Genomic DNA, 21,388 nt, shown 5'->3' with positions numbered 1-21,388 from the left:
GTGTGACATTGTGTTTCACTCAAAAACTCTCTCCCTTTGTTGGATGTAAAAGCAAAATCATTTATGGACAACTAAACATACAACAAAGACTAGTGTTATCTGTAAAGTTCTGGTTTACACTGGGTATTATGAAAGGATGAATGTTACCATGAAGCAAGGTTCTGTTTCATGGGCAATAGTGCTAAACAGTAAGATGGTTAAAAGTGTAAAACTGTATTTTCTGCCTCAAATTGTGAGCTCAAGGAAACCGTACAAATTGTTCTTTTGTGTCCACTTCAGTTACAGATATAGCTGGAGCTAAATTAAGTGTTGTGAGTTCAATCCTTGAGGTGGCCATTTAGAGATCTGGGGCAAAAATTGGGGATTGGTCCTGCTTTGAGCAGGGGGTTGGACTAGATGATCTCCTGAGGTCCCTTCCAACCCTGATATACTATGAGACTATAAGTGTGTGGAAAATTAGTTGTAGATATTATTTGACAGGATTTTCATTCCCCACCTTTAGCTCCTTAGCACAAGCCTCTCAGCTCTTAATGAATGTTTACTTCCAAGGGGAGTGGGAGCAGGGAAGAGTATGAGATGATCTCCTACTGGCCACATATCATCCGCTGCCAGTTGTACATACAGCCATCTGAACGTTCCTTTAACTGCTATTAGTATTTGCACTGTTGTAGCAGCTAGGGTTCCCAGTCACCGATGGGGGCTCATTGTTAGGTACTGTACAGAAACAACAAAAATGATGGGGTCTGAATTAGCTGTTACCACTCAAGAAAGATCTTGGAGTCATTGTGGATAGTTCTCTGAAAACATCCACTCCATGTGCAGCAGCAGTCAGAAAAGCAAACAGAATGTTGGGAATCATTAGGAAAGAGATAAATAAAACAGAGTATCATATTGACTCTTTATAAATCCATAGTACGCCCACATCTTGAATACGGCATGCAGATCTGGTTGCCTCATCTCAAAGATATATTAGAATTGGAAAAGGTTCAGAAAAGGGCAACAAAAATTATTAGGGGTATGGAAGAGCTGCCCTAGGAGGAGAGACTAATAAGACGGGGACTTTTCATCTAGGAAAAGAGACAACTAAGGGGGAATATGATAGAGGTCTATAAAATCATGATTGGTGTGGAGAAAGTAAATAAGGACATGTTGTTTACTCATAACACAGGAACTAGGGGTCCCCAAATGAAATTAATAGGCAGCAGGTCTACAACAAATGAAAGGAAGTATTTCTTCACACAATGCAGTCAACTTGTGGAACTTGTTGCCAAGGTATGCTGTGAAGGCCAAGACTAAACCAGTGTTCAAAAAAGAACTAGATAAGTTCATGGAGGAGAGGTCCAGGGCTATTAGCCAGGATGAGCAGGGATGCAAAACCAAGCTCTGAAGTGTCCCTAGCCTCGGTTTGCCAGAAGCTGGGAAGGGGGAATAGGGCCTGGATCACTTGATTCCCTGTTCTGTTCATTCCCTCTGGCATTGGCCACTGGCAGAAGACAGGTTACTGGGCTAAATGGATCATTGATTGGACTCAGTATGGCCATTCTTATGTTCTTAAAAATGCAGTCCCTGCCCCCAAAGGGCTTACAACCTAAGTATAAGAAAGATGACAACTTGATGGGGAGAGTACAGGCAAACAATGACACTACTGGTCAGCATGACAAACAGTGGGTACAGGTCCCTGAATGTGTGGAAGGCTAACTACTACTGTTACCCGCTTTTCACAGTTTTATCAGCAGACTGCAGTAGTTGAGTGTTTTTTCACAAACCCTTGGTCCATATGACTGCAGAACACAGGTGGAACGGCAGTGGAAGTGTGGGCACTTCAGGGGGGCCTGGTGGAAGTGGGGCCCAGGATTGGGGCAACCTAGCAGGAGTGGAGCTGAGGACTTGTGGGGGAGGGAGGGGCGGGCCCAGGGCCGTGGGGGAGCTAGCACGAGGCTGAAGGGAGTGGGGCCTAAGGCCACGGGGGGGGCCCTGGGCGGGAGCTGGCGGGGGGCAGAGGAGAGTGGGGCCGAAGGGCGGGGGGGGGCCCTGGGCGGGAGCTGGCGGGGGGCAGAGGAGAGTGGGGCCGAAGGGCGGGGGGGGCCCTGGGCGGGAGCTGGCGGGGGGCAGAGGAGAGTGGGGCCGAAGGGCAGGGGGGGCCCTGGGCGGGAGCTGGCGGGGGGCAGAGGAGAGTGGGGCCGAAGGCCACGGGGGGGGCCCTGGGCGGGGCAGACGGGGGGGGGCCGCCCTGGCGAGAGGCGACACGTCGACCCCCGCCCGCTCGGCCCGTGGCGCCTCCCCGCCGCCTGAGCCCGGCCACGGGGGGGGGTGGAGCCAATAGCCAAGCCCCACGTTGGGACGGCGCATGCGCACAGCAAAGGTCGAGAGCGCTGGCGCGTGCCTTCTACGGGACAGGCGACGCGCAGCCTCGGCCTGTGGCCTTCGGCACGTGCGTAGCGATGTCCGGTCGCCTTTCGGGGTGGTGGCGCATGCGCAGGCACGTTTCGGAAGGGCTGGCACGCAGGCGTAGTGCGCGCTCCCGCAGGGTCTGGCAGAGGCGGTGCGGCCGCAAGAGGCCTATGGCACAGAGCCTCGCGCCAGGTCAGCGCCGGGCCGGGGCGCGCGGGAACCGCTGCTCAGCGCCGTGTGAGCCTCGGCCGGGGCGCGCGGGGCGAACGCGGGGGAATTGCGGGGAGGCGCCAGGAGTATGGTGGGGGCAGCGGGAGGGGGGCGTCTGTGGAACCGGGGGGAGTCGCGGGGGGAGACGCCTGGGGAATGGGGGGCAGTGGCGGGGGGCGGGGCACCTGGGAAATTGATGGCTGGGGGGCGTCTGTGGGAATGGGGGGAGAATGGAGGAGGGCCGGGGGGCGTCTGTGGAACTGCGGGGGGGGCACCTGGGGGAATTGAGGAGAACCGGGGGGGCGCCTGGGGAATGGGGGGGGAATGGAGGTGGGCCGGGGGCGCCTGGGGAATGGAGGAGGGCTGGGGGGACGCCGGGGGAATGGGGGGGGAATGGAGGTGGGCCGGGGGCGCCTGGGGAATGGAGGAGGGCTGGGGGGACGCCGGGGGAATGGGGGGGAATGGAGGAGGGCTGGGGGCGCGTCTGTGGATCCGGGGGGTGGGGCGCCTGGGGAATGGGGGGGGAATTGAGGAGGACTGGGGGGCGTCTGTGGAACCAGGGGTATCTGTGGAAATGGGGGGGAATTGAGGAGGACCAGGGCGTCTGTGGAACCGGGGGGGTGCCGGGGGAATGGGGGGGGAACTGAGGAGGACCGGGGGGGTGCCTGGGGAATTTGGGGGATTGAGGAGGACTGGGGGGGCTGTCTGGGGGACCGGGGGGTGCCTGGGGAATGGGGGGGGAATTGAGGAGGACCGGAGGATCTGGGGAATGGGGGGGAATTGAGGAGGACGGGGGGGTGTCTGTGGAACCGGGAGTATCTGTGGAAATGGGGGGGAATTGAGGAGGACGGGGGGGGGAGTAGTGGGGGGCAGGGCACCTGGGGAATTGCTGGCCGGGGGGTGTCTGTGGAATGGGGGGAATTGAGGAGGACCGGGGGGGCACCTGGGGAATGGGGGGAATTGATGGCTGGGGTGGGTCTGTGGATCCGGGGGCGGGGTGCCTGGGGAATGCGGGGCATTGGGGAGGACCGGTGGCATCTGTGGAACCACAGGGGGGAGCACCTGGGAAATGGGGGGGAATTGAGGAGGACCGGAGGCATCTGTGGAACTGTGGGGGGGGGCGCCAGGGGAATGGGGGGGAATTGAGGAAGACTGGGGGCTTCTGTGGAACCAGGGGGAGGCTCTGTGGAATGGGGAGGGAAGTAGTGGGGGATAGGGCGCCTGGAGAATGAGGGGAATTGAGGGCTAGCGGGTGTCTGGAGAATGGGGTTGTAGCGGAGGGGGGACTTTGGGGGAACAGCGGGAGGGCGGCGAAACTTACTGACTCTCTGAGCCGCATCGGACAATCTTCCGAAGTTGGAGAGCTGGCATGGGCCTGCCAGGGCTCGGGGCTTCTGTCCCCTGGGAGGCACCTGTCGGGGCCCCGCTCCTGCTGAAGCCCAAGGCCTGGCAGGTGGGCCCTGCAGGCAGAAGCCTCAAGACCCCCCTTCCCCACCACTCTGCTTCAAGGCAGAGATCCGGAGCTCACTCACTCTCCTCCCCATGGGGGGCCCCCCAAAAAAAAGCTGGAGAATGGGGAGGTGGGGGGCTCTGCCAGCCACACTTAAACTGTGAAAGAGCTGCATGTGGCTCAGGAGCTGCAGTTTGGTCACCCCTGTTATATACCATACTCGTGTAACTGCTTACAAACATTTCAGGTGTTTTGGTTTTTTTGAGTTTGCTAAGATTGTGTATTCAAGCTCCAACTGGTAACATCTGTTTCCCTTCAACCATGCAGTCTGTACTGTACTAACAGTTCACAGTGTTACTGCTTTATTATGTGTTGGAAAGGAGTGGCAAACATTCAACTTCCCCTTGAAATTCCACTTTGATTTTCAGTGACATTTTTTTAATTGATCTCAGTACTGAATGGATATCTTCAAGAGGCCTAAGAAATATTCTGAATACTCTGCATATGCTAAATAACTTTGTATGTGTTTTGAGGTGGAATTAATCCCAGAGAAACGTTTAATAAGTGATATTGTGTAGGACCTACAGTGTGTTTTAGTCCACTCTAGATCAGCATGTGCAGCAATTTTTCACTTCATCAACAAATTCTATTTGTGTAGTTTTTTGACGTTCTTGATAATATTGGTAAACAATTTTTCTCCTTAAACAGAGGGAAGATGTTACTGTATGGAAGAAGAAATAATTAGTACAGAGATTGTATTTGCATTCTTGCAGGGTGGAGATTCTTTAAAAAATACATGAATGAAATCAGTTTTAAAACTGCTTAAAATTATTGAATTTTGCAAGTGGGTTTTATTTCTCTCAAAATGGCATTTTTAGTCCCAAAGTCAACAGCTTCTCAATAGTAACTGGTAACAAACGGCGACAGAAGCATGGAGACCATGTGTGAGGAAAAGGCACATCTCTGGAATTCACCAAAAAAAAAAAAATCTGCTTCCAGAATGCATGTATTATAGGATGTTGGTGTTCTAATGTAGCATCACTGATTATGTTAAATGTTTTAAAGGAAAACTACAGTGTAATAGTCTAATTGCTGTGTAATTTCAAGGAGTAAGTTTTAATCTAAAATATATTGGACACACTGGATATTAATTACTCAAAACCAGGTTCTGATGAGTTGTTTGAGCTGTTCTGGTGATGATGTAGCCATATATCAGCTCAAATGGTGCACAGTAGTGAATCTCATCACCAAATACAAGAGGAGAATCCCTATGCCCCATATATTTATTGGCTTCCTCTCCCTCTCTGTGAGCTCCACAGAGAGGATGATCTCTCACTTCCAAAACTTGAGCTCCTGCTCTGCTCTTAATCCACTGCTCTGCCCCAGCACTTGTCTACTCTTGTTTTGCAAGTTAAAAATAAAATGGCTAGTAGATTTTAAGCACTTATAAAATAATATGATGGCTTAGTTCACTACTTCTAATTTTTAAAACCAGTTAATATTGCAGTTGAAATTGCTAAATCACTCGAGTATGCTATATATTGGCAAAATGGAAACTTAGTAATCAGTCTTCTACCAAAGTCTTTTATACTGTAATAGATATGTAATAGATATAGTATGCTGTGCAGTATAGTAATGGAATTTTACAAAACTATTTCTATCATACAAATGCTGCATTTTTCTCAAAGGTTTTTTACATTATAATATTTGCCCTTTTTGATGCCAGGGACCTTTATGATTGAGAGTTTTACAAATAGTATGTGTATTTCAAGCTATATGGAAAATGTTACTAAAGTAATACTTTCCTAGACCATTATAGAAAAGGAGTACTTGTGGCACCTTGGAGACTAACAAATTTATTTGAGCATAAGCTTTCGTGAGCTACAGCTCGCTTCATCGGATGCATCTGTAGCTCACGAAAGCTTATCTCAAATAAATGTTGGTCTCTAAGGTGCCACAAGTACTCCTTTTCTTTTTTGCGAATACAAACTAACATGGCTGCTACTCTGAAACCTAGACCATTATGTGAGTACCCTTACTAATAACCCCTAACCAGCAAGCTGGTTTGCAACACTGTAGAAAGAGAGGGAGTGACCATTACAGTTAAGCGTGCTTACGTTGCAGTTTTATCCCTTGTTTTTCCAAGTTTAGGCAAAAATGGTGTAGCCACTTCTGATTATGGGGAGAGTGAAAAATACTTTTCCAATTTAAAAATAAACAAAACAAAGCCAAAACCAAAAAAAACCCACATGTGAACTTTGTGGATATTCTATAGCTTGAAATACCCTGAAAGCAAATTGAAAGTGAAACTTAGCATAGAGTTACCATCCTTACTTGGAAATGCCTTTGTTCTGGAGAGAATTGATTGAGTTATGAATCTTTGACGATCACATGCAATACACCTTTTGGGGTGCAGTTTGACTCAAAGGCTCTTTTCTCAGAAACTTAGGGCTGACTAAGAGTTTACATTAACCCAGTGCTTTTCCCCTGTACTCTTGCCCAACAGTGCAATCTGTCTCTGCTTGATGCTTCTGGTATCAAGGTTTTTTCCAGCAGGACACAAAAGCCTGGCTATAATTCATTCAGCCAGCGTGTCTGTAATTTGCAGTTCTCCAGCATGGTCAATGGCAAGGGCAGATAGGGCTTGACCTGTGTAATCACCTGGGTGTGATTACTGTGACCTCAACTTTTGAAAGGGGCGTGGAGGGTAAGGGCTGAAATGTTTTTCTGGAGTATTATGAAAAAAAGTTGTCTGCTCCATGCTGTTAACTGTCTCTACTACAAGACTGTATAGTAGTCCCTCCCAGACATAATTTCACTCCTTTTAAAATTTACTGACGTGCTAATGCATGTTGACAAAATACACAAGGTGAAGGATACATGCGGTCTTTTACAGGCAAGAGAAACAAGGAGCTTTAAAATGAAAAATAGTTTTTTTATAAAAAGAAAAGGAGTACTTGTGGCACCTTAGAGACTAACAGTACTCCTTTTCTTTTTGCGAATACAGACTAACACGGCTGCTACTCTGAAACCAGTTATTTTATACTAACAGTCATAAGTATTGTGGCTGAGTATCAGGCCCAGTCAGTAATGCAGTGATCTATATGTGGTAGACTTTTGCTTATACTGTATTCACCATAGACAGAATCATTGTAAGTGTGGTCAGGTTTAGACATACTCATTTGACAGTTCCACTGAACATTATTCAGAGGCTCCAAAAAGCAGCCCTTTTCTGGTATGCCATGTATCAACCATGTCAGCCTTTTCACACTACTCTGCACAGTTGGATTTGTGTTGGTGCTTTCTGGGAAATTTGGGCAGCTGTCTCACACAGTCTCAGCTGCTGGTGCCAGGGACACAGGACTCTGTTTTCTTCACTGGTGCAGTATGCTTTCTGTCTAGGCTTTTTCTATTGTACTTCTCAACATGATATCTGAGTATTTACTTATTGAATTGAATACACAGTTTTTTGTTTCTCCCTCCCAAGTCACAGTAATTCTAGGTTCAAGAAGTGGGGTTTAGATTTCATTCTGAATGTGCTGAGGATGGCTGGAATATTCTCCCACAGAAAGGGACCTGAGAGGTGGTAGGACTTGCCAGCCCAGTTGTATGTATGTTGACAGTCCTATCTAGAACCTGATTACATCTGCAGTTGGTACTCCCTTGCTGATAAATCAGTTGGAAACATAGTATAGCTGCAGTGTTAGGAACAACGTGTTAATTTTTGTTACAGCCTGGTTACAAACTCAGGATCGGTCTACACTACAGATTTATGTCAGTATAACTGTCGCTCAGGGGTCTGGAAATCCACACCCCTGAATGATGCAGGTATATTAACCGAACGCCTGGTGTATACAGCTTTATGTTGACAGGAGAGCTTCTCCTGTCGACATGGCTACTGACTCTTGGGGAAGTGGAGTATCTATGCCAATGGGAGAGTCTCTCCCATTGGAATAGGTAGCATCTTCACTACGCGCTGTATGTGTAGATAAGCCCACAGTTAAAATTTGTAGATGGATTTCTTCCCTCCACCTCCAATACTAGGAAGTCTAGGAGCATCACCTCCTGATTGCAAGTTTTGGAGTCATGTTTGTTACCATCAGGCTGGTATAAAATCTACAGATGCTTTGAAGGATTGGGCATGGATTGTGAATGTGAAGGAAGGAAAGGTCCCTCAGACTGAAAAGATAGGTATAGAAAACTGAGCCTGGACAATATCTGGAGTTCCTATCTTAGACGAGAGCCATATTAGTTACGCAATTCTTGTTGAGGATGAGGTAGCATAGGAGAGAATGCATCTGTTTTAATTGAAAGGAGAAATACTGCTTGAGTATTTTTCCAGTGGGGTCCTGCAGGGATCAGATCTTGACCCCATGGCTGTTTAACATTTTTATCAGTGACCTGAAAGAAAACATAAAACCATCACTGAAAGTTCTCAGAAGACACAAAAAGTGGGGGATGGTATATAATGAAGTTCTGGTGCCCACAGTTCAACAAGGATGTTGATAAATTGGAAAGGGTTCAGAGAAGAGCCATGATAATAATGGAAGGTTTAGAAAAGATGCCTTTTAGTGATAGACTCAAGGAGTTCCATCTGCTTAGCTTAACAGAGAGAAGGTTAAAGGGTGACTTGATTAATCTGTAAGTATGTACATGGGGAAACCCATTTAATAATGGGTTTTTCATTCTAGCAGAGAAAGGTATAACAATCTAATGCCTGACGTTGAAGCTAGACTAAGTCATAAATTCTTAATGGTGAGAGTAATTAAGAAACAATTTACCAAGGGTTGAGGTGGATTCTTCATCACTGTGAATTTTTAAATCAAGATTGGCTGTTTTTCTAAAAGATCAGCTCTAGAAATTATTTTGGGGCAGTTCTCTGGCCTTTGTTATACAGGAGGTCAGACTAGGTGATTGCAATGGTCCCTCCTGGCCTTGGAATCTATGAAACTCTAGTGATAAAGTCCATTATTACTAGGGAGCTGATTGGGTTCTTCTGACTTTGCACTGATCTCCTATTAGGTTCAGAGAAAGATAAATGCAGGATCCTTGAGATCTAGACTTCTCTTGTAAGAGTCTTAGATGCAGCAGAGACAGCAGCAAGCAATGATGCAGCATGCTGCTGAGTTGTGCCAGGCAAGCGTCTGTTGGCGTGGGCTGGTTTGGGCCGCTTCACTTGGCGGGAATATCAAGGACGCAGAGTGGGAAGATGTATGAATCCCTCCTGGAGGACTAGGGAGAAGCTTCTGTCTTGTGAATATCGCCTGGAAGAAAGTCTTTGTGGCAGGGTCTGGACCAAATCTTTTTTGCTACCCTATGTTGTTTGATCCTGTCTAGTTAGCTTCAGACCTGACGAATGTGTTGCTGATGGTGGTAATTTTTTTTCTTGGTGAAATCGTAATTTGAGCCAAATCATCTAGAAGTTACAGTCGATGATGTACTTTGGGGTGTACCTGGAATATAGTATTCTGTATTAACTAGCAGTAGTAAATTGACTTAAACAGATATTTTATACAGGGTAAAATACCTCAACCTCTTACAAGGAAATTGCAGTGGTTGGCTCTAATACCTGGATCACTACATGGGATATTTACAAAAGATGTTGCAGCTGACTCTCCCCAAAAGTCTAGAAATGCCCATCCTTGTCAGTGTTTCTGTAAATATGAATGGTGCTAGTGAGTGTGGAAAGTCTAAGTTTGTGACAAAGCAGATGAATGTGTGAGGCACTTAGGCTTTCTCAGATAGTTGAAAGTAAACTGTTCAAGTATAACTAGAGAAATAAGATTGGTAAGGTAATATCTTTTATTGGACTAACTTTTGTTGGTGAGAAAGATGTCTTTCAAGCTTACACAGAACTCTTCTTCAGGTTAGCTCTGTTTAAACTTGAAAACTTCTCTCTCACCAACAGAAGTTTGTCCAGTAAAAGATAGGTGAGGTAATATCTTGTCTCTAATATTCTGGGACCAACATCGTTATCACACTTCATTCAAGTATAATTCTTTATCTAACTTGGATTAATCCATGGTCAGTTATGTTGCACAGCTAGAGATTTGTTCCATTGTCGGTTAAAATCCTTTTTGTTTCTGAAGGCTGTAGGCTTCTGTGAACTTTCTTCTTTTGGTTTTACATAGCAGTACAGAAGAGTCATATTAAATCAGTTAATTTAAAAAATAGTGGATGCACCTGAGAACACAGTTGCCAGCTCTTTTACTTGCAGTGAGATACTGAGCACTCCTTTTCATTTCATCAGAGGCAACATAGCAGTTTATTGGTTATTTAATAATGTTTTACTTCTAAAAGAAGATATATTCTTACAAGCAAATGGAATTGATTATAAATCTTTTAAAATTACCTTCTTCCTGTAGTTCAGTTGAATTACATGGAATGTTTTGCTACACCAAGTAGGACAATTTCAAAATTGACAGCTCAATTGTACTGGCATCTAGAAGATGATACCCTTTAATCTATTTCCACAGGATATCATTCAACAGAACAACATTAACAGCAGTTATGCAGAACTCAGATCATACAGAGGATGACTGTAACCTAAGTAATGACAACACAGTCAACAGCACTGACGCAGCAGGAGAGCAGCTTACGGACTTTAGTACAGAGATTATGAGTGTCACAGAGATGGAACAGTCTCCCGATAGCTCTCCTGATGTAAATGAGGAGACCACACAAGAGAGTGGAATACCAAATATTCAAAGTTTACACACGACTGATGTTGAGGCTCATTTCCCTCCTGAATATGAGAAGTTCTGGAAAGTGGTAGAGGAGAATCCCCAGGATTTCACAGGCTGGGTATATCTGCTGCAGTACGTAGAGCAGGAGGTTAGTACATCTTTTTCCCCAAAATGCATAGAAGGATGAATTAAGGCATTGTCCTCTAATTCCAGTCTTGAATTTAAAGTTGTATTTCAGTCCCTGGCAGATATTGTTTCAAGACAGTGGTTCTGGATTTCTACTGTATTACTGGGCCATGTTCTTTCTTAAGGGTACAAGCTCTGACTTCAGCTCTCAAATCTCTGTGCTTTATGCATGTAGAATTCTAGCCCCTTAAAAAAGGGAACATAAGAAAGGCCATATTGGGTCAGACCAGTGGTCCATCTAGCACAGTATCCTGTCTCTTGACAGTGGGTAAGGCCAGATGCTTCAGAAGGAATGAACAGAACAGGACAATTATTGAGTGATCCAGCCCTGACTTCTGCAGTCATGGGTTAGGGACAATCAGAGCATGGGAACACTGCAGCTCTGGCCAATTTTTGTGGCTAGTTGTGATTGTGCCATGTCCTCAACTAGTTGAGAGGAAAAAATAAAGATGATTAAGTCTTGAGAGCACTAATATTGTGAAACTTTCTAATTAGATTTTTAAAATAGCATTATATCTTGTAAAATCCTTTTAAAGAGCAGCTCCACCTAGCTACAAAGACATACTCATTTTACTTGCATTACAATCAAGCTAGTAGATGAATATTGCTTGTCCAGTACTTAGCACTCAGATGATGATTTACAGGTGTTACAACAAATGTTACAACTGATGCAGGTTGTAATGCAGACATCAGATATTAACAGATAATGGCTTTTTCTCAGTCTGTTTATAAAAGTTCAAATGCTAGCCTAGTTTTGTGTGAAACTTTTTGTTTCCATGGCTTGATGAGTTATATAGATGTCATTGTCTATAGAATCACTGAAAACTCAGAGCCCTACTGACAGCTAGCTGAGGATTGGAACATCTGTCTAAAGAATCAAGTGCAGTGGCTGAGGTGGAAAGAAGCAGGTTCTGATTGAAGATGCTAGCAGAGTAGTGTGGGAATACTTAAGCTGTGCCTGCTTGCAACTTTGTAGACCTGTAACTTAAGTTAGCTTAGGTCTTAGTGTTGTAATTATTTGTGCTCATGTATATTCAAAGTTATTTATAAAACTACGGAAAAGCACCTGATACTACGACATGGCTTTCTATGTTTGAATTGGAATGGTGCCCTCCATGTTAGTTTCAAAGAACTAGAAAAGAGCATGAATTCTTTCTCTTAAGAACTTAAGTTATAGTTCTGTTATATATTTCTTACAGAACCACTTGCTGGCTGCCAGGAAAGCATTTGACAGATTTTTCACACATTATCCATATTGCTATGGATATTGGAAAAAGTATGCAGACCTTGAAAAGCGACATGACAACATTAAACAGTCTGATGAGGTACGTTGGTAGCTGGATATAGCTATCACCATTTGGTCCTGTAAGCCAAATGATGACTAAACCACTGCAAGTCGTTTTGGCTGCCAGTACCTACCATATATGGTCAGATTTATAGGGATTTTGTTTGCATTTGTCACTTTTTTTGTGGCATTTGTAGCTAATATTTTCTCTCTTTGTTGGCAGGTGCGTTAAACCTCTACAGTTTGTCAAGCTTTGCAGTGCAAGCCTCTGTATTACACTGCAGCTTAACAAGTAGGGCAGGGCTTTTCTGTCACTTACATTTATTTCTCATTTTCAAAACAATATAGTTGGTTTGCTGGTCACAATTGCTACATCTTATTGCATTTTTGGTCAGACGCTGTCAGTGATGCTCTAATGGGTCTGTGCCCTATGGTCTGTACCCCAAAGCCTGCCCACACAACCTGGTCAGAATGCAGGGACCGCTGCGCTTTGAAGATCAAGACTCTGCACGTGGAGATCAGAACATTGCCATGTTCTATCCAACCTCCACCCAAATGGTAATGGTAGATTATTTAAACAAAATTCCAGTAATTAGTATTTCTAAGGTTCACCGGATAACACAGTGTTGCCTCTCTCTTAGGACGCTATTAAATATTTGAAGTACAGTTTATGATGTTCTCTTCATAGGTGTATCGGAGAGGGCTACAGGCAATACCTCTTAGTGTTGATCTTTGGATACATTATATAAACTTCTTAAAAGAGACCCTGGATCCTATTGACCCTGAAACTAATAATACTGTAAGAGGGTAAGTTGGTTGTGTTTATATTTTAAAAAAAAAAGGAAGAAACACATGAACACAGTTGTAAATGATATGTAGCTACATGAAGAAGTAAAAATCTTTACACATTTGAGCAAAGCTGAAGTAGCATCTAGCTTTATCAATGTCTCCATTTTTGTCTGATAAAATAGTTCCATTCACTCCTCAGAGCCTTGGGACTAAGCTCTTAGAGAGAAACTCCTCGTGGGTTTTAGTGGTTTGATTTCTTGTTTATGGCTTATTTTTATGTTGCCCTTATTCCTTTTATTGTGAAAATATTAGGAAAAATCACTGTAGAGCTGCTTATTAAAAAGGTCTTGTATTTATCAAATATCTAGAGAACATACTTGGTAACATGTATTGTTTGAATCCCCAAAAGAATGCAGTAAAAGCGAAATAAAACATTCAAAGGCTCTTACAAAAAAAACCACCTAATTCTTCTTGCTACTTGAATAGAGGTACTACATTCAGAAATGGCTGTTAAACATTTTTTCAGAGCCTATGAACATGCAGTCTTAGCTGCAGGGACAGATTTCCGCTCTGACAGACTATGGGAAATGTATATAAATTGGGAAAATGAACAGGGCAACCTACGAGAAGTTACAGCTATATATGATCGTATCCTGGGGATTCCAACACAGCTCTATAGCCATCACTTCCAGAGGTAAGGACAACTTAAAGCCTTGGTTAACTTCATAGTATTAACTGTGCTAAATAGGTGTAAATATAAATAAATGTTTAATATTTTTGTAAAACTCAAAATTGTTCAATCCAAACAGGAACTTAGAAAGTTATTACTCTTAAGCTAGTAATAAAAGTGATTGGCGCTCCAAAAAAACAAAGCTTCTGGGTAAACTTCACTACTTAATTATAAGCAAATACATTTGTGTATGTCTTATTCTACCATCTGTGTTTTAATAACCTACATTGTAGTTCTTACGTTGATACTATGAGTGCACTGTTTCACACGCTAGCATTTCTTTAAATAAATAAAACTAGGGCTAATAGAAAATTAGAGACTGAAAATGTTTTCACCTTCATTAAGAATAGGCAGAGACTTCTCTTTAGGGAGCCATGGAAGTGATCTCTGGAGCAGCAAGACTTCAAACTGATGCAAAATGTACAACACAATAAAATGTATTAAATGACAGAATGTATTTAAATCAGCATTGCCTGGAGCTGTGAAACAACTGAATCATAGAATATCAGGGTTGGAAGGGACCTCAGGAGGTCATCTAGTCCAACCCCCTGCTCAAAGCAGGACCAATCCCCAATTTTAGCCCCAGATCCCTAAATGGCCCCCTCAAGGATTGAACTCACAACCTTGGGATTAGCAGGCCAATGCTCAAACCACTGAGTTATCCCTTCCCCCAAATGAGAGTTGTGCAGACTGAGATCTTTTTATTCTTTGGAGCACTGAAGCAAAGTTTAGGAACTGGTGTCCAGAGGAAAAACCAAAAATGTCAAAATTCACAAATTTCCCTGTGACCAACTTTTCTGTAAAAAGGAAGGTGTGGGAATTGTTAGCAGGAAGAAAAATGTGATGAACCCAGAAAAGGATGCATCTTACCAGAAAGTTTTGTTGTTCAACTTCTGATTCCATATCCTGCTGCAATACTCAGCTGAACTGTTTTGTACCATAAACTAATTTAATAAAAATACTTTATTCAGTTTTAAACAGTAAATATCTGTGTGTGTTTGGATAGGGTAAAAACATTAAAAACCAGAAACTCTAGTTAAGAGGTACAGCGGTCTTCTTAGTAGTTTCTAAAGAAGTTTTTTGTTAGGAATTCCCAGCAAGTGATCATTCTCTGAGAATTAACATCCCGTGCCGTCCTATTCACTGAGCAGGTAGCCTTTTCCCACCACAGTTTGCACAGGTATTCAGTTACAAGCCACTCCTTAATGTTTGCCCTTCATGGTACTTGAATCTTTTGAAACAGGAAGCTGCTTTGCACACCTGGTAGATATTACCTATGTATTATGTACAGTGTGAGAAGTCGCATCTCCAGCAGAGTTCTAGGTTCTTAAACCATCCTCTTGTGTTAATAGTCGGTTCTTCGAGTGGTGTCCCTGTGGGTGCTACTTTTAGATGATGATGTGCCCCTGTGCTCATAGCCGGAGATTTATGGTAGCAGTGCCCCGGTTGGGCCGCACATGCACAGTCCCCGTCTCGCGCTGCTTCAGGCGGTTAGCTGGTGCTGTACGACCAACTCCCCTCCTTTGACCCCAGTTCCTTCTCTACCGCCATTGGCTCAAGTTGGAGCACTCAGCAGCGCCTCACAGCTAGAAATAATTTTTTCCTGTCCCTTTAGCAGTAGTTCTTAGTTAGAATACAATAGACTCCCCCCCCCCCCCTTCTACCTTATCCCCGTCCTTTTAAAAAATAAATAAAAATTTTCCTCATAGGACCATAAATTTTCCAGTCTTCCTGATCACAGCGGCACTATACTTTTATATCTCTCCGCATCACTGAGAGAATAAGCTCCCTCAGAGACATGCCTGGCTCTCCAGGTTTTAAACACTGCACTACCTGCCAGCTTTCAATACCCCTCTCAGACGGACATTCTTAATGCGTCTGCTGTCTTGGTGAGGAACATGTACTGCGAAAGTGCTCGTACTGTCTAAACTTGAAAGCCCACACGAGAAAGGCAAGGGATTTACAGCTAAAGTTTCTCCCTTATGGAGAAATCTCTTCACTCGGCGTCTGAGCCTGAGGTACGAACCCCTCCTGGCCAGAAATCGCCGACTGCCACCTTGGACAAAGGCCCTTCTTTCACGGGAAAAGATCCTGAACAACCTGTCGAGGGCAGCAAAGAAACGGGACACCATGTCCCTGATTCCGGAGTAGGCCAAGAAAAGGCGCTCCAATAGTGGCCAGATGCTCTCATTACCGACTGCACCGGCCATATCAACAGCTGACAGACCACGTCCTGATGGTACTAAGAAGCCCAGAGCTCCAAAGCAGTCGAGCTCTGCCACAGGCGTTAAGGGGAAATTGAAATCCCATGCCACGGCACCAACAGCAGCCAGCCAGCCAGCCAGCCATCGGTATCAAGCATTCCTGCGCTAATGCTGCCACCTACTGCTGGTACTAGGCACACCAGTCACACACCTGCGCCGATAAGCTCACTCCAGCACACGGTACTGAGCTCCACCATCCCACCGGTACTGAGACCAGATACGTCACAGCAGTTCCTGTGTCTCACAGATTTATCTGTGTCATTGGTACCACAGTCTCCTCAGCACCAGTGGTACCGCGGTACTAAGCCAACTCAGCTCTCCACAGTTTTCAATGCAATTCTCTAGTGAGGAGGACAATGGAGAGGAGGATATCGGACACTCGCCACAGCTTTCCTTTCTTGTGGCTGCTCCCGCCACACAGTTCCCCCTAAGCATAGGCTTCCCTGTAAACTTTACAAACAAACCCTGGTTGGGCCTACCATGCCCTTCCAACCGCAGTGGCCATTCTGGCACCCATGGGCTCCATACTCACAGCAGCAACAACAGGGAGTACCCAACACTCTGCCCTCAACCACCCATATTGCCATCAAAGGCACCTTCTGCCATCTCCAAATAAGGGGCCCAAGAACAGGAGTAATTCTCGGACCCAGACGAACCAGCTGACATTCAATTTTCATCTTCCTCACCAGATGACATAATTATACCCCACCACAGCAGACGATTTCAAGCAGTTCCAGGATCTCTACAAGAGAGTGGCCACTTCCCTAGATATCTCCCTAGAAGAGGTCCAGGAATCTCGCTACAAGCTAGTGGACACATTTCACATATCCACTTCATCCAGAGTCGCCCTTTCCATGAATGATGCTATTATGGACCCTGTGAAGTTGTTCAGGCAAACCCCAGCATTGATTCTACCTACCTGTAAAAGGTCTGATAAGTATTACATGCCAGCCAAGGACACCGAATTCCTTTTCTCACATCCAATGCCGAATTCATTCGTTATTGACGTGGTGAATGAATGGGGTAAACAACAATACTATAGAAATACCCTGTATGATAAAGACTGGAAATGGCTCAACCTATTCAGCCGTAAAGCATACTCTGCGACATTACAATTGAGAATTGCCAACTATGAAGCCCTACTGGCAAAATATGATCACAATAATTATGTAAGTCTCTCGGAATTTATAAACTTTATTCCAGATGACAAAAAGGATCAATACAAAGCACTCATCTCAGAGGGCCAACTTATCACCAGAACACTGCTCCAAGCTGCCCTTGACTCCACTGATTCTGCAGCAAGATCCATAGCAACAGCAGTCGTTATGAGGAGAGCCTCCTGGCTTCATCTATCCGGTTTCCCAAAGCCAGTGAGTCCACCATAGACTTACCCTTCGAAGGCGCCAACTCTTTGTGGACAAAACGGACATTGCATATCCTGAAAGACTTGAGGGCCACATTGCGGTGTCTTGTTCCTAGGTGTGTGGATGCCCAGAGAAGGCAGACCACTTACCAAACTCCTCAACGGTTCCAACCCCCTCAGTATACTCAGTGGAATAGGTATTATGACCAACGGGGTGGAAAAAGAAAACTTCGAGGAGAAGACAATCTGCTTCCTCGACTACTAACTCTCAGCCATTAACAGCTAGACAGTAGATTTGAAGTCTTGGTCGAGGGCTCGAGAATCCCATCTCTCTCAATGCTGGCACCATCTGTCAATGGCAAAATTTTTGGGGATCACTTACTTCTCTATTCTGCCCCATCTGGTAGTCCATCAGCATGATAGATGGGTATTAGAAATCATCAAAACTGGTTACTCCATCCCCCTTATGTGCAAACCCCCTACCCATCCCTCTTCAGGGACCCCTCACACGAACATCTACTGCAGGAAGAGGTGAACCATCTCATATCCCTGGGAGCAGTAGAACCCGTACCGACCAAGTACAGCAGGAAGGGGTTCTATTCCCACTACTTTCTCACACAGAAAAAAACAGGAGGTTGGAGACCTATGTAGATTTACGGCAACTAAACAAGTTTGTAAAAGCACAAAGATTCAAAATGGTCACAATAAGCACCATAATCCCAACATTAGAGAGAGTGGACTTGTTCTCAGCCTTTGACCTACAGGACGCATATTTTCATATACCGATACATCCGTCACATTGGAAATTCCTGCAGTTCACAATAGCACAGGATCGCTTTGTACTGAAAGTTCTACCGTTCGGCCTTTCCGCTTTACTGCGAGTATTTTCCAAGTACTCGCCATAGTAGTGGCCTGCGTATGCAGACAGGGAATAATGATATTCTCATACTTGAATGACTGCCTGCTGAAAGCACCAATTCTGCAGGCAGCCATATGTTCCGACCAACATACAATACACCTCTTTATCTCCTTAGGACTTACAAAAGTCCACCCTAACATCTGTCCAAAGCCTGGAATTCATTGGAGTAGACCTTGACTCACTCAGAGCAACTGCCTCTTTTCCAACAAAACACTTTCTGACTCTAACCGCCTTAAACTTTAACAGCGCGGAACAGCCTGCAGGTGTCTGCCAGAACTTGCCAGCAACTCCTAGGCCACATGGCTGCCACGACCTTCGTCATTCAATATGCAAGGATACGCATGCAGTGCATTCAAGCCTGGTTACGGACAAATTATGCTCTCCACAGGCACAGCATAAACAAACTCCTCACTATGCCGAATGCAGTCAAGGACTTCCTGCTATGGTGGACCAATCCGGCCAGTGTCTGCATGGGTGTGCAGTTTCTGCAAAATCTGCTAGTGCTCACCATCACCACGGATGCATCCCTCCTAGGCTGGGGGGCACATCTCGAAGCACATTCTATACAGGCCCGCTGGTCTCCAGCAGAGTCCTAGCTTCATATCAACCTGCTGGAACTCCCAAGTGGTTCAAAATGCCTGTTCTCATTTCCTACCACTAATCCAAAACAAAATGGTAGAGATCCTCATGAACAATGTAGCCACCATGTTTTACATAAATCGACGAGGAGTGCAGTCACACTCCCTATGTATGGAAGCCATGCATCTTTGGCATGGTGCATCAAACACAATGTCCATGTTTAGCTTTGTACCTTCCTGGCTTACAAAACAACACAGCAGATACCTTGAGCAGAAAGTTTTATTAAGAACACGAATGGGAGCTGAACACACAGGTCATCCAAGATCTTTTCCAGATGTGGGGGTTCACAAAGATAGACCTCTTTGCAACCGCACACAACTTCAAATGTCCCCAGTTCTACTCCAGAACAGGACTCTGTCGACACTCTCTGGGCGATGCCTTCCTCATCAAGTGGAATGCCCCCCTCCTAGCCCGTGTACTCCACAAGATAAAGCAAGATGGATCTAGAGTGATCCTCATAGCTCCCACATGGACACGACAAACATGGTACTCTTACCTTCTCCACATGTCGCTCTGTCCCCCACGCACGCTCCTCCTTCTGCCTCGACTTCTGTTGCAGGATGCAGAGCGCATCCTCCATCCAGATCCCCAAAAACTTCATCTTAAAGCCTGGTTACTACATGGCTCTCGGGATCTGAAATGACAAGTTCCACAGAAGTTCAAAACATATTAAACAGTCGTAGGGCAACTACCCGACACACCTACAGACATAAATGGAAACTATTTGAATCATGGTACCAACGCAAACAGACTGTACTTACGTCAGTCTAAAATAAGAGTTAAGGAGGCTATCTACTGGAACTTAAATGGGACTTTCCATGAGTTCCACCCATGTACACCTGTCGGCCATCATGACATTTCATCATAAAGTTGACAGATTCTCTACTTTCATGCATCCCATCACTAAACGCTTCTTATTTGGGGATTGTGCCTGCTTTGAGCAGGGGGTTGGACTAGATGATCTCCTGAGGTCCCTTCCAACCCTGATATTCTATGATTCTAAATGGTCTCTCCAACTCCCATCTGGAAGTGAGAAAACCCACCCCACCATGGGACCTCAACCTAGTCCTCTATGCCTTCACCGAGCCCCCTTTCGAGCCCTTAGCTATAAGCTCCTTACTACACCTCTCTCTGAAGGTTGCATTTCTAGTGGTCATTACATCAGCCAGACAGTTAGAACTAGCTGCTCGCATGAGGAATCCACCCTATATGATCTTTTTTAAAGATAAAGTATCTTCAGACCCCATCTTAAGCTTTTGCCTAAGGTGGCTTCATCGTTTCACCTTAACCAGCCTATATACTTACCTACATTTTTTCCAAAACCACAGAGTAGACAATCCAGACTACACTCCTTGGATGTCTGCTCTCGCCTTTTATGTTGATAGAATAAAATCTTTTCGCAAGTCTCCAAAATTATTCATTTCGATCACCGAATGCTGTAAAGAGCACACCATTTCCAACAACACCTATTCAAATGGATATTGGACTGCATCAAACTCTGTTATCTCCAGTATAAATGACAACCTCCTACTGGGATCCGTATGCATTCTACGAGGAGTCTTTCAACCTCCATAGCATTTCTCAACAACATCCCTATTGCGGAAAACTGTAGGACCACAACCTGGATCTCTCCGCACACGTTTACGGAAACCTATGTGTTGTAACAGCACATATCTTCTGATGCCCTGTTTGGTCGTACATTGTTTTCATCTGCTATGACTTCAACTCCGAAGCCCCCTCTCACCGGAGGGCACTGCTCTGAAGTCACCTAAAGTGAAGCACCCACAGGAACACCACTCGAAGAAGAGGAGGAAGTTACTCACCTTGTGCGGTAACAGGTTCTTCGAGATGTGTGTTCCTCTGGGTGCTCCACTGCCCGCCCTCCTCCTCTCTGCTTCGGAATTCTATCATATACAGACTCTCTGCAGTAGAGAAGGAACGGGGGGGGGGGGGGATGTGGGGGTTGGTCGCACAGCGCCAGTTAACCTCCTGAAGTGGCATGAGACGGGGATTGTGCTTATGCATCCCAACTGGGGCACTGCTATCACAAATCTCTGGCTATGAGTGCAGGGGCTCAATGACACCTAAAGTGGAGCACCCACAGGGGTACACATCTTGAAGAACCTCTGTTACTTCACAAGGTGAGTAACGTCCTCGTCTTTGTGAATACTCACCAGCAACCACACAACAGAACCACTAACCCAGGAACCTGCCCTTGCAACAAAGTCCGTTGCCAACTCTGTCCACATATCTATTCAGGGGACACCATCACAGGGCCTAATCACATCTGCCACACTATCAGAGGCTCGTTCACCTGCGCATCTACCAATGTGATATATGCCATCATGTGCCAGCAATGCCCCTCTGCCATGTACATTGGTCAAACTGGACAGTCTCTACGTAAAAGAATAAATGGACACAAATCAGATGTCAAGAATTATAACATTCAAAAACCAGTTGGAGAACACTTCAGTCT

General features: G+C 45.1%; 1 protein-coding gene and 1 long non-coding RNA gene across 2 annotated transcripts in view; one reads left to right on the top strand and one right to left on the bottom strand.

Annotated features, from left to right (window-relative positions):
- Positions 1 to 10,561: 10,561 nt before the first annotated feature.
- PRPF39 (pre-mRNA processing factor 39) overlaps positions 10,562 to 21,388 on the top strand; it is a 33,488-nt gene continuing 22,661 nt past the window's right edge. Inside the window, exons 1-4 of the mRNA XM_038407850.2 lie at positions 10,562 to 10,885; positions 12,123 to 12,248; positions 12,897 to 13,015; positions 13,524 to 13,691. Of these exons, the coding sequence (XP_038263778.1) occupies positions 10,562 to 10,885; positions 12,123 to 12,248; positions 12,897 to 13,015; positions 13,524 to 13,691 (737 nt within the window). The remainder of the gene's footprint in view (positions 10,886 to 12,122; positions 12,249 to 12,896; positions 13,016 to 13,523; positions 13,692 to 21,388) is intronic.
- On the bottom strand, positions 12,173 to 19,828 carry LOC122460526. The gene is made up of 2 exons (XR_006281885.1): positions 19,409 to 19,828; positions 12,173 to 14,671 (listed from the first exon to the last, which is right to left on the bottom strand). It is a non-coding gene; the product is annotated as an uncharacterized LOC122460526 (long non-coding RNA).

Source organism: Dermochelys coriacea, chromosome 6 (assembly GCF_009764565.3).
Source record: "Dermochelys coriacea isolate rDerCor1 chromosome 6, rDerCor1.pri.v4, whole genome shotgun sequence".
NCBI lineage: Eukaryota > Metazoa > Chordata > Testudines > Dermochelyidae > Dermochelys > Dermochelys coriacea.
Note: the sequence above shows the minus strand (reverse complement) of the source record. Positions and strands in the feature narration are given on the sequence as shown.